This window comes from Cicer arietinum, chromosome 2 (assembly GCF_000331145.2).
Source record: "Cicer arietinum cultivar CDC Frontier isolate Library 1 chromosome 2, Cicar.CDCFrontier_v2.0, whole genome shotgun sequence".
Taxonomy (NCBI): Eukaryota; Viridiplantae; Streptophyta; class Magnoliopsida; order Fabales; family Fabaceae; genus Cicer; species Cicer arietinum.
The window spans coordinates 51,091,093-51,105,917 of NC_021161.2; the positions used below are offsets into that span (position 1 = coordinate 51,091,093).

Consider the following 14,825-nt stretch of genomic DNA (forward strand, 5'->3'; position numbering starts at 1 on the left):
TCACACTCATTCTCATGCTTATTCTTCCTACTACTTTTTTATCTTTTATTTTCTTCCTCTATATCTTATTCAAGAAGATCATGACCAAAGTTGATAAATCTCAAGTTATAATTCTCTCTATTTTACTTCTTCTCCTTGTGATGACACCCTTTTTACCTTCCTCTATGAAGCCTAGTTATCTTTACTTAATCTTCAACATCCTTATCATTGCACTTGGAGTTGAAGCTGGTTTTCTTTCTGTTTTCTCTGACACTTTAGAAGACAAAAAGCAACAACATGAGAAAGAAACATCATCATGTGGCATAAACAATGCATGTTCTGTCTCAGAACAACAACAAAATCAAAAGAAGGTTTTTGAAAAGTGTGTATCTGAGAAGATTGTTTTTGTTGATGCTAATAAAGTAGATCATAAAGTGAAAAAATGTGCTTCAATGCCAAGTCTTTTTTATATTGAAGATCATGAATCAGAAGTTGAAGAGTTTGAATTAGAAGATGAAGTTGGTGGTGTTAATGGACAAGAACTGTTTGCAAAAGCTGAAGCTTTTATTGGAAATTTCTATAAGCAGTTGAAGATGCAGAGAGAAGAGTCTTGGGCTTCTTAGAAAGATTATCTAAGACTTAATTAGCTTTTTTGTTAAGAATAAATAAATAAATAAATAAATAATTTTGTAATGTTATTAAATTAGGAATGTATTAGTTTTGATGATTTTGGTTTAGGGAAAAATTAAGAGAAACTACAAACATAAAAGGATATGCATATTATAAGGGGACCACTTTTTAGTAAATGATAGTTTAAACATCTTATAAAAATAGAAAAGGAGAAGTTTATGGTTTTTTTCATTTTAAAATATCAGAAATTAATTTGATTGATTCTCTTCCCATAGAAATAAGGAATAATGAAGATTTATCTTTTAAAATTGAACTAATCAAACTAATATTAATTAAGTCGTTGTCTTAATTCTAAGGATGAAAAGAGTACCGTCTATTATCATTAAAATCTTTAGTAATTTTAGATATTTATCTTTAATGAACCACCAAAACACGAAGAATATGATAAAATTATACTCACTAATTTGACACATTTTTCGCACCTGAATGAAGTAGATCGTAATTTCTTCAACAAATTTTACTTTGAAGAGTTATAAGTTTGAATTAGTGATTAAAATGAAGATCTCAACTTAAAAAATTTAAACACGAATAAATCATCATTTTAGTCCTTAAAAATATAAAACGTTATTTTAGTATGTAATTCAATAAAATATTCAAACGAATCATTAAAAGGTCAATCAATTTAGTCTCGGATATTGTAACGATCATAAATTAATTTGACAGTAAATTGTTCAAAGATTTTTATGATAATAAATTATATCTTTCAATGATAATTTTGATGTTTCCATGACTAATTTATACTTTTATAAAACAATTATTTGTATATTGTTCCGCTCTCATACTTTTATAAGACATCAAATAAATATTTATAAAGTAACTGAATTGCTACAGCCTGCATAACTATCAATATTTGACTGGAGTCTGCATATTTTTGTTTAATATCTAATCTAATATTTTATAAAAGGCATAATGTAATTAAGACAAAAAAAGGCATAAATGTAATTAAATTTTAAAATATGTATGATATGATTGATGTTTTATGAGATGAATCAATTACATAGCATGTTAAAATAGACTAATTTTAAAAATGATTTTAGGACTGTATCTGAATAGTGAATCTGTTTCCAAAGAAAAGCATGTTGGAATATTTTTATGACAATATTTGAATGAATTTTATTCAAAATTAAGTAGTATAGTAGTAGTGTTGCTTCATACCAAAACGACATAGATAGTGCCAGGTCATTGTTGATTGAGCCAGCATCAAATCTTATTTTCTCCATTCAAGCAGTTGAAACATGGTCATCATTCAATTCAATTGGTTGATTAAATAAAATGTTGATTTAATTTTTATTGTTTAATTAAAAAATATTGAGTTTAAATGTAATATTTATTATATAATTGAAAAATATCAAATTTAAATATAAATCACTCGATTTTAATCGCTAATATGTTATATATGTTTACCTGTTGTGTCCAACTATCTTGTCAAAACTATTTGATTCATCGTTATTTCGTACAGAAGAAAACTCTATTTAGAATCAAAGATAAACAAAAATATAATTAAAAACAGCAATATTTATTATCAATAATAAAAATACTAATAAACATTTTACAAATATTCTGTATAGAATTTGAACTTCGTACTTATTAAATTTACAAAATCAAAATTTTTCCTTAAACTAACGTTCTCTTACACAAAATCTGGATTTTATTTGTTATATCTCTCTAATAATAAACTTTTATATTATTATTATTTCATTTATTTTGATATTGATTTGTGTGGACTATAGGGAGAATTATATCCCTACAAAACAAAATAATTTTAAAGTTTAGATTATGTACAACTTTCTGAAGACCATATAGGTGATCTCAATCTGTCATTAGGGATGGGGTCATCAATCAGATACAGTAGATTATTTATTTTCTTTAGTATTAGAAATTGAAATTGTGGTTTGATATGTGGCCATACGTGGGAAGTGAAGGGAGAGGGGTCCATATATGATTTATGCATAGGATTTTTGTAAAAATACTTATCTTACTTTTTAATGTTTCTATATACCCCACTAATATTCTTAAGATCCATGAATATGCTAAGACAACCAAAATTTTCATATTTAGTTTCATTACTGGTCCTATCTTGGAGTTAAGCAATTATGTTATGTCTATTTTGTGGTAAAAATAAGTTCCAAAATTTATGTAAAAACAGAAAAGAAGTGATCTTATGCCTAAAAAAACTAAGTTAATTTCAAATTAAATAGACTTAGAGATTAACCATTTATTCAAAAAAAAAAAAAATGAGAAATACCCTTTTTCCTTTGCATTTAAAGATATGTTTGCACGTTGGTTTTTACATGATTTTGAAAGGTTAAATTTATATTTTTATATATTTTATATTTTAAAAACTAAAATAAAAGAATAATATGATATTATATGTTCATTTAACGTGTTTTCTATCAAAAATTTTAAAATATTAAATATATATATATATATATATATATATATATATATATATATATATATATATATATATATAAAAATATATATATATTATTTCACCAAAATTTTCATATTTAGTTTCATTACTGGTCCTATCTTGGAGTTAAGCAATTATGTTATGTCTATTTTGTGGTAAAAATAAGTTCCAAAATTTATGTAAAAACAGAAAAGAAGTGATCTTATGCCTAAAAAAACTAAGTTAATTTCAAATTAAATAGACTTAGAGATTAACCATTTATTCAAAAAAAAAAAAAATGAGAAATACCCTTTTTCCTTTGCATTTAAAGATATGTTTGCACGTTGGTTTTTACATGATTTTGAAAGGTTAAATTTATATTTTTATATATTTTATATTTTAAAAACTAAAATAAAAGAATAATATGATATTATATGTTCATTTAACGTGTTTTCTATCAAAAATTTTAAAATATTAAATATATATATATATATATATATATATATATATATATATATATATATATATATATTAAAATATAGATTTAATCTTCTACAAAAATTTCGTTCAAAATTCAATTCACAAACATATCTGGTTCAAACTCAAATAAGCCGACATTCTTTTATTCTATATGTTGAAATGAAAATTAATGAGTTTTACTTCCACATAAATTTTATAAAATTCATGTGAATTTTAATTATTTAAAAAAGTATATTAAAAAATATGTGAATAATATTGTTCAATTTGAAGATACAGAAAATCAATATTATAAGTACACACTTAAAGTCTCAACCTAAGTAAATTATTTCAAATGGATGTATTCAATCTTTTGTGGTTAGTTGCGTTGAAATTTATCAAAAGTAATACATCATACATCTACCTAATGTTTAAGTCATAAATTCTATATGAGTGACGATACAATTAAACATAAATATCCAAAACAACGTTTTAAGATAATCACATACCTATCCGATGAAATAAATCATATTTTTTTGTCTATGAAAACTTAGAAGAATTGGGTTAGAGGAGCTTATCAAAGATAAGACAAGTCTCATAATTCAAAGAACACTTATAAAAGTATTTATAAATTATCATTTAAATAGATATTCACATCAACAATAAAAATTGAACTCACAATTCTATAAATATAAATCAACTTTTTACCAATTAAATCAATTTTGATTAGTAGATAGAATAAATTAATAAGTGTAATTTTCACAAAAAAATATTAATAATTAAAAAAGTGAAAATTTATTTTAATCGTTAAATAAATTGTAAGATCTAATTTTTTTTTCTCTGAGAAAAATAAAGGAGTCTTTTAATTCTTAAAAATAGAAATAAAAACAAGTTGGTTTATGAAATGGCAAGTACTATTTAAATATTTAGGAGTATTATTTTATATAAGGATGGAAAGCTTGAGCTGATATATCGATTGCAAGCTGTATGATTCTAAATTAGGTGACGACAAATGTATGTGTACGACCAAAAGGGAGAAACGGTGAGCGTGTCAAGAGAAGAGCCTTGTGTATGTGTACCACAGATATTCCAATCCATATATATACTATATAAAATGAGATGAACTCAATATTAGAAGACAAAATATGTGACTTATTTAATTTATCAGGCGCCATTTAAATAACTCTTAATAATATTTATTTATATATAATTATATAGTCAAATTTAAATTTGATTTAATAAAGTTTATATATATATATATATTAACAAAAAACTTTATTAAATCAAGATATTTGATAATTTCTCTTTATAATAAACGTCTTTTAAGATTTTTGTATATATCATAAAAATTGCAATAATTAAAAGAAAAAAAAATATTTTATTAAACTATCTATTTTAACAACACATGAATTTTCCACATTTATCGACAATACAAAAAAAAATTAAATTGTATTAAAAATTGTCACACTCATTGTGAGAATAAATAAATATTATTTATAATTTCTAACTTGTTCGACAATATTAATCAAAAGCATATTTTAACCGATGGTTTTTAGTCATTTTCTATTGTAAACCATAGTAGAGCTTTCCTTTTCTTTTACACTGTTTGTTATCCTAATCCATTTTATATATTAGACAAATTATTTTATATATATTATTATTATTATGCTTAATGTCAGTGGATAGGGTACAAAATAGAATTTAACTTTTCTAAAATAAAGATTATGTTAATTAATTGTAAAATTATTAAAATCTCATATGTGAGGCTAAAATTCCACACTTATCATTTTAAAGTGTTCCCTTTCCCTTTGGAAAAACAAGTTGTTCCTTGGCGGAACATATAAAGATCAGAGTTACTTCACCCAAACACACATGGGCAAGATATCATCATTTACTCATTAAATACACATTAAAGTATGTTTAGATTACAGTGATTTTTGTTGAGAGTCCAAAATGTAATTTTTGCCAAAATCACAGTGGTAGACCATGTTTCTGTCGAACTAACCACCAATCCAAACACGGTGTCAAGTGAAACAGCAAGTCAGATACTGAGTAACCATTTGCCTGTAATACTTGTATTGTTTTAGAAAATATGAACTATCAAGCCAGAGATTCAGTAAATATTTATTGTCATGATTGTAAGGCCAAGAATATGAAGATTCAATATGGATAGAGGTGAACAACCTTGCCATATGACCAGTTTGAATAAACTGTTCAAAGGGTACTATTTATAAGTAAATAAAACTGAAATAGTCCTACAATGACTATCAATTTTCTAACTTATAGTTCCATGTATAAATTTAAATGAATTTATGCATTTCAACAATTTCAAAATCTTAAAAAAAAAACATTTTCAGAATCTGTCTCGTCTAACTTCACCATGGCCACCTATTAACTTAATAGAAAAGTTATTAGTTAAGAATCTAATTCTTATCTCCATTAAGAAGTTTTCATAAGCCGGAAACTAATCCAGAGACTTAAAACTACAACATGAGGCTGGAGACATACTGGACAACATTTACAAGTTACAACACCCTTCATCAAGGAATAAGTACAATAATTGTCACACATACTTACATTCTTGTAAGGCGCGAATCATAAAGGAAGCTGCAGAGTTATCTGCATCCTTCACGCGAGACCTTTCGTCCCCTGACATTTGGAGTATACCACCTGGAGTAGCTATCTGAACAGAGGTGACAAATTTCTTTTCCTGGGGAGTACCTTCGTCTTTCTCAATACTGTGAAACATTACAGAGAAGTAAGAAATCAGTTTACAAGGAGGGTAAAGAGCTTGACATATTATCTAACTCAACTATAAGAACAAATTAAAAATAACAAGGAAGATTTATTAGCTAGTAACAATTTTGCATCACTAATGCCGCGACTGTTATCGTGGACTACCATCATTAACCCTTAAACTAATCTATGTCTTTCACTTTTATGTTGCACCGTTCACGTATTTCCTCTCAAAGTCTCTCCCTAAAACAACGTCCAAACCAGCAGCCTCTACCACCATCAGCAGCAACTGTGTTGTTCTGTTCTTCATTCGCAGTAGATGGTTGCTTGAAGGTGGTGCCATCCAAACACCCTCCAGAAGCCACCAGATTGTGTCTCCACTAACAAACACATGGAATGATGGGAGTTCCCCGTCGAGGCTACAACCCAACAACTGCATGAGGGCAAAGTAGAAGCAAAGGAGACTAGGGGAGGATTAGTTGGCTTAAAGTCATGATTTGAATTGTGATGTCTATGCATAGAGTAAAAATACCACATTTTCTGGTGTGCTCTCACGGAATTGGAGTTCAGAAAATAAATATAGTTATATCTATTGCAGTTGTATTGTATCTCCCGTATATTGCTGGTGGTATATCAAGTTTCTTATTTACTTTTGTAATACTTACAACTCAGCTAGATTTGTGTTATACAGAATCCTTGAATGATCCTATAATTTGGGATTTGTCTACTTCATCAGATGAAATGATACAGTCTGCATTTTCTTCTAATTTTGGCAGACTTTACAAATGGATGTAAATCATTCACTAGAAGGAATCAATTATCATCCCAATTTGAGTATTCTAAAACTCTGTCATGGATGAGTCTTCTTTTTTCTCTTTCTTTATCCCAGATTCACTATAGGCCGCAACCAGGTTTCTATTTACTTGTCTAGACCTATGAGTCTGCGACTAGGTACAATGGCACTTAACAAATGCACGCCATAACTTAAAAGTGTTCCCTCCAACAAAAATGTTATGCTCAACCAAATAATACTCTCATCTATTCTCGTCATTTTTTGTTTCTCAAACACCGCATATATTTTCAAATTAGTCTACCAGAAGATAAGAATATGCACTTTTATATACAGAAATCAGGACTATAAATGAATGTTTTAATTTCAATATATGGCATTGCAAATTATAGTGGCATGCCAGTAGAGTTTACCTGTATACTGGTTTAGGCCATTTTTTTGTCCCACAAATTGCGTATAACTTCTGCTTGGCAGCTTCAATCTCAAAGGTATCATCAATGCCGCCGGCACAACAGTCAAACATCACGGTACTGGCAGTGGCAGGCAGCATATGCTCCAGTTTATGCAAGGCAACCTTGGCAGCATCAAGCCTTGCAATGTCCTTCTGATCAGAGGAAGCCGAGGCAAAAAGTTGTCCATCAACATAGACACTGGCAGTACTTTTGGTAGCACTCCTCCCGTGTTTTATGTCAACTTTTTTGCCATTCTTTTGGCAAATCTCAAACAGCATTGTCACTGGTTGCGGTTGTTGTTCCAGATCATCCAGTGTTACTATCGGCTCCAAAAGACCTCTTATTATCTGCCAACAAAAATTTCAAGCATTTACCAGTCATTGATAAAATTGTTGGATTATAAAGCAACTAAATGATTGCATATCCAACGCACACCATCATGGATCACATTTACAGTAATCATAATCAATAAATTGAAAATTATCACTAAAGTTTCATCAATATTGAATATTAATTAATTAAGATTCCCTTTGATAGAAATTAATTAAGAAACAATAAAAATTGGTTAGAAAAGAAGTATACCACCCATAATCTTTGAAGATCGAAATCAACATCAACGTAAACAGCAGCAGCAATAGATTCAACAATATCAGCAAGAATCTTAGGAGCTTTCACCAATCCACCATAAACAACAAGAGCACGATGATTCTTCTCTCGAGCAACGGCGTCGACAAACTCAGTAACTTTGTCAACGAGAGAAATGGTGTTGTGACGGAAGTAGCGGTGAAGACCATGACGAACGGCGGCGCGAGCGAGTTTCTCGGTGCTGACGTTGGCGGCACGGAGGAGAGAGAGTTTACCGGGATGAACGGAAGTGTAAGCGAGGAAAAGGTGGTTACTGATAGCGAGTCCTAAAACGGCGTCGCCTAGGAATTCGAGACGCTCGTAAGAAACGGATTCGGGGTAAGAAGAGTGTGTTAGGGCTTGTTCTAGAAGCTTCTTGTTTTTGAATGTGTAACCGATTATGTTCTCAACTGCGTCAACTGAAGATTCCATCTACGTACGTTACTTACAACATTAACAACGCAAAACGACGTCGTCACTGCTCATGAATGAATGAATGAGTAAGCTATGGTTCAGAATTCAGATCAGAGACACGCTTTTCAACTTTTAAAAGTGCAAACAACAAACGTAAACGCACAACAGAACAGTTTTGTTTAGTTTAATTGTGTTACTTCTGTACTGTGTAAACTATTCTCTACTTTTTCTTCCGGTATTATTTTATTAATTATTCATAAGAAAAAACTTATATTTATTTTCTTAAATATTTCTAGTATTATTATTAACTTTTCTTTACTCTTAAATGGTTATAAGTCTTGAATTAATGATGAGTTTTTTATTTAAGTCTTTAAATTTATTAAACATTTATATTTAGGTCTTAAACTTTTAAATAATATGTAATTGAGTCTCGAAATTTAAAAGTTTAGGGAGATGTTTGGATTCTTGTTTAGCAGCACTAGACGCAAATTTACATCATACATATATGTTTTAGTTTTAATGATGAAATGAATTTCGATGTAGTTTAAATGTGATTTTGTATGTTGATTATAAGTTTTAAAATTTTAAAAAACCGATTAAATATTATTTAATTTGACTATAAATTAGATCTACAAGTTAAGCTGTTTAATTATTAAAAAAATTAGTTCATAAATTATTTAAATGATTTGGGAGCCTTCAAAATAAATAAAATCAGTTTGAACTTAGACTTCATTGAAATTTTTAAGTTCTTAAATATTGTAATTGATAAGCAGTCCAAACAACATATATAAAATAAATTTTCTGTTTAAATATAGGCTCAAATAATTGCATTCCTTTTTACTAGAAAATTTGAAATAAAAACATTTATTTTTGGATAAATATTATATTCCTTGTTTATAGGTTGAAGTGTGATAAAAAAAATTAAAGAAAAATTGTAATTAGGATTTTTAATAAGTAGACATGGTAAAATAGAGTTGACTCGCGGGGTCAATTATTTTTTTTTTTTGAATGAATTAAGATTTTGAACTTATTACTATTAGTTGGTCTATCTCATCTGATCCTAAAGTCACAATTTATTTTTCAAATTTCTTTTCTATAGAATAGAGACAAGAAAATTATTTAAACTAATCGTTTTAGTTTCATGTTTTAACCACATGATTCTAATAATTTTACAATTGATGAATTTGAAATTTTTTTATTTTCGACGTCTTGTTGACTTATTATAGATTTTTAGATGATAAAATATGGATGTTTGAATAATATTTTTAATTAGTTTAATGGTTACATACTTTAATTTCCTTAAATGATCTTTATATTAATTTATTTTGAATATTTTTTGTGAATATTTTAATTAATATTTAAATAAAAAACCATTAATGGCTCAACGTGGCCACCCGCCATAAAAAAAGAGTAAAGTTAGATTTTCAACCCTACACCTCTAGTAGACTCGCTTCGCCCATTTTTAGACAGGTTAATGACGAGGCGGAGCAAAACATGACAAATTGATCTATTTTGTTATCTTTATTAACAAACTACAAGGCTAATATATACTGAGGTGTTTAGTTTATCGTTTAAAGTGTTATGACTGAGCATTGGTCGAGTATTTGTGAGTTCAAACCCAATTTTGCCAACTCATCCAAATTTGAGCCTACAAATTATATGCCCAATTTCAATTGATTCTTATATCATCTTTGAGAGGTTTCAGTTATTATAGGTTTTCTATAACTTTTTGTTCATTTTATTTTTAAATTTATTTTTTAAGAAAAAATATATTAGATTTTCAATATTTTTTATCAATAAATACTTAAGTAGATTTTTCTCAAACATCTCTTTTATCATATTAATAGTGTGATGACTAAATGAGAGTGAGTGACTCAACTTAAACAATCTAAATTTCATATTTAGGATAAATAGAACAGTAAGATTCGACAAAACATAGATTTATTTTTCTCAAATAAGTATACACCCACATTTGTAAATCTGTGTAACTTGTGTTCTATTACAACTCATGCGCATATCAATTTGAACTGTTAAGATGACTCATTCGATTGAGTCAATTTAGTTTTGTTCGGCCCTTTATAGCACTTTGCCCTCTTTTCAAGAATGTGCTTTGTGGCCCTCCTCCACAAACTCAACATTGCTTAGATTTAATTTCAATCTTTTATAAAACATAATCACCTTTTTTTTTAAAATTATATATTTGTTACCACTCTTAAAAAATATTTAAATATAAAAGTACTCTTAAAATTGCGTACAAATAAGAAACTATTTTAAGTATTTTTTATAAAAAAAAATTAAAATAATTTTTATTATTATGGACAAACAATAATTGATGTTTTTCATTAATTTCTAACAAATAATTTAAATTATTGAATTCAAAAATCAATTTTTTATAATCCATAACAAATACACTCTTAATCAATTAAACCACATTCATTAAGTGGGATACTTAAAAAAAACAGTAAGTGGGACGAAAATAATAAAACCTATTCTTTTGTAGCCATTTTTATTGTTTAAATGTAACTTATGAGTTGAGTAAAAAAAAAGTAAGTAGACTGATATTTTTAAAGGGAGAGATTATTCTACATAACAACACAATCCCTAACCAAACATAAATCACATATACTAAATAAATAATAAACCTAGATGATATACGATTATTGTATGACGCAGCTGATGGAGGAGATCCCAAACACACAAATAATGAAAGTTAAATCACAGAGCAAATAATGAAGATCTAATTAGAGATGGCTGAAGATTAACATTGACCTTCTTACAAATAAATATTAATTAATTCTTATGAAAAGGCTATCCAATACATTGGCCTAGAGATTAAGACATTGTACCTTGAAGGATCATAGCTCTTCCATTATTTATCCAAAACAAAAATGTCACCATCCTTCACATATATCCACTATATATCTCATGCTGCTTTTTTATTTGAACTTGATCAAGTAAAACAAAAAACAAAAAAACCTAAATCAAATAGTCAAAATAAAAACAAGCATTTAATTATGTTACCATAAACTTGAGCATCCATCAAGGAGTCAAAAGAACCACAAAATTGGTTTACAAATTATGATCAGCACAACCAAGCAAGCAACGTCTTCAAATTCAAGGTAGTAAGTAATTATTACAGCTTAACACATAAGCAATTATTGACTTTTCTAAAGTAAATGGAGCAATGCATATATAATTATTCTGATGATGGTGCCACATTGTCATCAATTCCTCCTCCTCCTCCTCTGCCTATCACTGAACGAGCTTGGTTCGCCCTAGCATTGTCAAGCAACTGCTTTACCCAATTCCAAGTTGTTGGGTCTTCCTGAATGCATTCAAAACAATATCAAATTAAATACCAAATAATGTAACCAAACACTAATAAAAATGTCTGCAATGCTGATAATAATATAAGAAAATTTAACTGATTGAATCTAATCATATGTGTTGCATATCAAAGATCAGACACATCTATACATATGTGTTAAATGTAATCACATTTATTGGTATTAGATATCAACACATGGTAGATACCAGATACATCTTCAACGTGCTACATAACTCTCACACGTATACTATGCTAAACCAAATTTTTTATAACACTAAAATTGACTATGAAACACATACACAACTCTGATATGTATACTATACTAATAATTTTAAAAAATTGAACGAATTGAATCTAATGACACGTGTCAGTGTAAGACATCAATGCATGTCAAATACCAGACACATCTATACACGACTATTAATATAAGAAAATTGAAGTGATTAAAAATTATCACGTGTGTCGGTATCAAATTTGTATATAGCAGTATATCACAAGAATTACTTACACGAAGGCCATCAATGAAAGTGACATCCCCAAAGTTGTCTGGAAGATTGCTTGTTAATGCAAGGCCAGCCCTGCTTTAATTTGTTGAAGGTTTTATTAGAAACTTAGAAAGAAGGGGGAGGGAAAGAACATAAATGTCAATAGCACTTAAGATTTCAAAACTGTTTTCTGGTCAACCAATTAACCTGGGATTAGAAGACAAACGAGCATAACATGGAATTATAATCTTCAAAAGACGAGGTGAAGGTTGTTTCTCAAGACTTTCCAACACAATATCCAAAACTCTACCAACTGCGAAATAACGCTCTGCTGTAGCACAAACATAGTCCAAACCAACCTCGTCCGACATAATCTTCTCAACTATAAATGTTGCAATCTGCATAGACATATACAACTTAATTGCATAAGGAGATATCAGACAAGAACTGACTGATACACAAACACTGATAATAGTTTGAGAAAATAAAAGTAATTGAATATAATCAGTAGTACCACGTGTCAGGACTTTCAGGCACGTCTTCAATATACTACTAGTACTATTTAAAAATAAATTGGCTAAAAAATAAGAATCTGACAAACTCAACTGTTTTTGTCGTTTCTCTGCCGATTTCCATATTGAGCAAACACAGCGGAATTATCTCGCTTGAAAGAAGGAAAGTAAAAACTTCTTTAGTGTTAGCCTGTGAATGTCAAGTATCAACAAAAGTAAATTACACACACTATATATAGTGAAATATAGCATATCAAACAACATAATAAAAATGAAGTGAATGAAGTGATACCTTCACCAAGGCACCAATGACTCCAAGACTAGCAAGCCTCAAAAACTCATATGGTGCTGACATGTTTGTGGTTCGAAGGATCGGATACAAATAGAGAGGTATATAAGCTGTAGATAAGAAAAGGTAATTTACTAAGTATAACAAAACAAAACAAATAAAAAGCAGCATGAGAGTAATTAAGATGAAATAGAAACTTGACATTACCCTTGATCAATAACATCCTTGTATCAGGGTGACATGCCACACACTGTAATAAAAGCAGCATGAGAGATGGATAAGTGTTGAAGTGTTATTTATAATATATGTGTTGGACTCAAATTGCGAAGTGCATGACCTGAAGTAGTGCAAGAGCATTGCAGACTCGAATTGAATGAGCTGGAGTAAGAGTAGGTGGTGAAAGAGCAGGATATGTTGAAATTATTTCCTGTGAGAAAATAAAATTATCATTGCACCAAAAAAAGTAATAAGTTAGAAAAGGAAGAAGTTGAGTAGAAATACACATACCTGTAAAAAGACTGCAGCAATACCAAAAGCATTCCACAATAATGGTGCAAGATCATGGAATAAGTCGGTCATCTGAAAATCGAAATCATATCTAATTATGAGTGCATGTAATTCTCAAGTCTTCTATGTTTTCCATTTTGTTTAATGGACAGCCTACTGGATATTTTGCTTGTAAGCGTGGGGTGCAACAAGGAGACCTTTTGTCTACTCTTCTATTTTGCTTAGCAAAGGATGTTTTCAATAGGGGAATCACTTATTTGGTTGATTCGTAGCACTTGAAGCCTATGGTTGCTCCTCAGAATTTTGTCACCCCATCTCGTGATTTTTATGTATATGACATTATGGTGTTTTGCAAGGCACGAAAAATAATGTAGCATCCTTTATGCAGTTGTTTCTTGAATATGGTGTTGCTTCTAGCTAGCATCTTAGTTTAAGAAAGAATAACTTCTTTGTTGGCTCCACGTCACTTAGACTTGTACATGAATTGATTTTTGTGGGTTTCTCTTGTGGATCACTTCTGTTTACATACTTAGGAATCCCTATATTCAGATAAAAACCTAAGATTTATTATTTACAATTTATTGTTGATCGTATTAAAAGTAATATCTTTGTCCGAAAAGGTTTTCTTTTTATCAATTATGAGACATGTTCAGATAGTCAAATTAATTATTCATGGTATGTTAGTATACAAATTTCAAATTTATACTTGGTTGTTTTCTCTTTTACAAAAATCTGGTTCTTGGTTGAGAAATTTTATCTGATTAGAAGATATTTCTAGAAGGAAAATTATTATAGTGGCTTGGAAAAATGTATGATCTCCTTTGGAAGAAGAAGGTCTTGGTCTTCGATCATTGTGCACTATTAATTCTATTGTATTGCTTAAGCTTTCTAGAGATATGTTTTCTTCGCATCGGTAGTAGACTTTACTTTTTAAGACTCGTTTCCTTCGAGCTAATAAGTCGGTTACATATTTCACAATTCGACAACTTCTACATTTAATTTTGGACAACAACTATTGGAGAATTGGAAATAGTAATTCAATTAAATTATGGTATGATAACTGGCTAGGTATGACTATTATGGATAGACTTGGTTTATTCCCTTGCTCTGTGCATTCCTTACAGTCTATTGTCGTTGATTTTTTGGTTGATCACACTTCGAACATTCCTGC

At 29.0% G+C, this 14,825-nt stretch overlaps 3 protein-coding genes across 5 annotated transcripts; 1 reads left to right on the forward strand and 2 right to left on the reverse strand.

Moving 5' to 3' along the window:
• On the forward strand, positions 1 to 840 carry LOC101510547 (uncharacterized). The gene has a single exon (XM_004491358.3). It carries the CDS (start codon positions 15 to 17, stop codon positions 600 to 602), a length of 588 nt encoding a protein of 195 aa, XP_004491415.2. The 5' UTR covers positions 1 to 14; the 3' UTR covers positions 603 to 840.
• Positions 841 to 5,277: 4,437 nt separating this feature from the next.
• Positions 5,278 to 8,714, reverse strand: LOC101510868 (ribonuclease 3-like protein 2). Of its 2 annotated transcripts, XM_004491359.4 has the most exons (4): positions 8,078 to 8,714; positions 7,457 to 7,842; positions 6,095 to 6,255; positions 5,278 to 5,581 (listed from the first exon to the last, which is right to left on the reverse strand). In XM_004491359.4, exons 1-4 carry the CDS (start codon positions 8,549 to 8,551, stop codon positions 5,559 to 5,561), a joined length of 1,044 nt encoding a protein of 347 aa, XP_004491416.1. In that variant the 5' UTR covers positions 8,552 to 8,714; the 3' UTR covers positions 5,278 to 5,558. The 2 variants fall into 2 exon arrangements, with proteins under 2 accessions (XP_004491416.1, XP_027188018.1); XM_027332217.2 differs by lacking the exon at positions 5,278 to 5,581 and having other exon boundaries at positions 5,811 to 6,255; positions 8,078 to 8,692.
• A 2,808-nt stretch (positions 8,715 to 11,522) lies between these two features.
• LOC101511188 (uncharacterized) lies at positions 11,523 to 13,871 on the reverse strand. 2 transcript variants are annotated; one of them, XM_012713226.3, is made up of 8 exons: positions 13,655 to 13,871; positions 13,485 to 13,574; positions 13,355 to 13,397; positions 13,151 to 13,257; positions 12,953 to 13,048; positions 12,554 to 12,744; positions 12,370 to 12,439; positions 11,523 to 11,858 (listed from the first exon to the last, which is right to left on the reverse strand). In XM_012713226.3, exons 1-8 carry the CDS (start codon positions 13,724 to 13,726, stop codon positions 11,730 to 11,732), a joined length of 798 nt encoding a protein of 265 aa, XP_012568680.1. In that variant the 5' UTR covers positions 13,727 to 13,871; the 3' UTR covers positions 11,523 to 11,729. The 2 variants fall into 2 exon arrangements, with proteins under 2 accessions (XP_012568680.1, XP_004491417.1); XM_004491360.4 differs by having other exon boundaries at positions 12,370 to 12,442.
• Between the last annotated feature and the right edge of the window lie 954 nt (positions 13,872 to 14,825).

What these genes read in the sequence shown, in the direction of transcription:
- LOC101510547 (XM_004491358.3), top strand. Translation starts at nt 15, where the DNA reads ATGCTTATTCTTCCTACTACTTTTTTATCTTTTATTTTCTTCCTCTAT.
- LOC101510868 (XM_004491359.4), bottom strand. Translation starts at nt 8,551, where the DNA reads ATGGAATCTTCAGTTGACGCAGTTGAGAACATAATCGGTTACACATTC. An exon ending in ATCTTCAAAGATTATGGGTG is followed by an intron (nt 7,843 to 8,077) that starts GTATACTTCTTT and finishes TTTTGTTGGCAG; the next exon opens with ATAATAAGAGGTCTTTTGGA. An exon ending in GATTCGCGCCTTACAAGAAT is followed by an intron (nt 5,582 to 6,094) that starts GTAAGTATGTGT and finishes CAAGTATTACAG; the next exon opens with GCAAATGGTTACTCAGTATC.
- LOC101511188 (XM_004491360.4), bottom strand. Translation starts at nt 13,726, where the DNA reads ATGACCGACTTATTCCATGATCTTGCACCATTATTGTGGAATGCTTTT. An exon ending in AAGGATGTTATTGATCAAGG is followed by an intron (nt 13,258 to 13,354) that starts GTAATGTCAAGT and finishes TCTTATCTACAG; the next exon opens with CTTATATACCTCTCTATTTG. An exon ending in TCATTGGTGCCTTGGTGAAG is followed by an intron (nt 13,049 to 13,150) that starts GTATCACTTCAT and finishes TGACATTCACAG; the next exon opens with GCTAACACTAAAGAAGTTTT.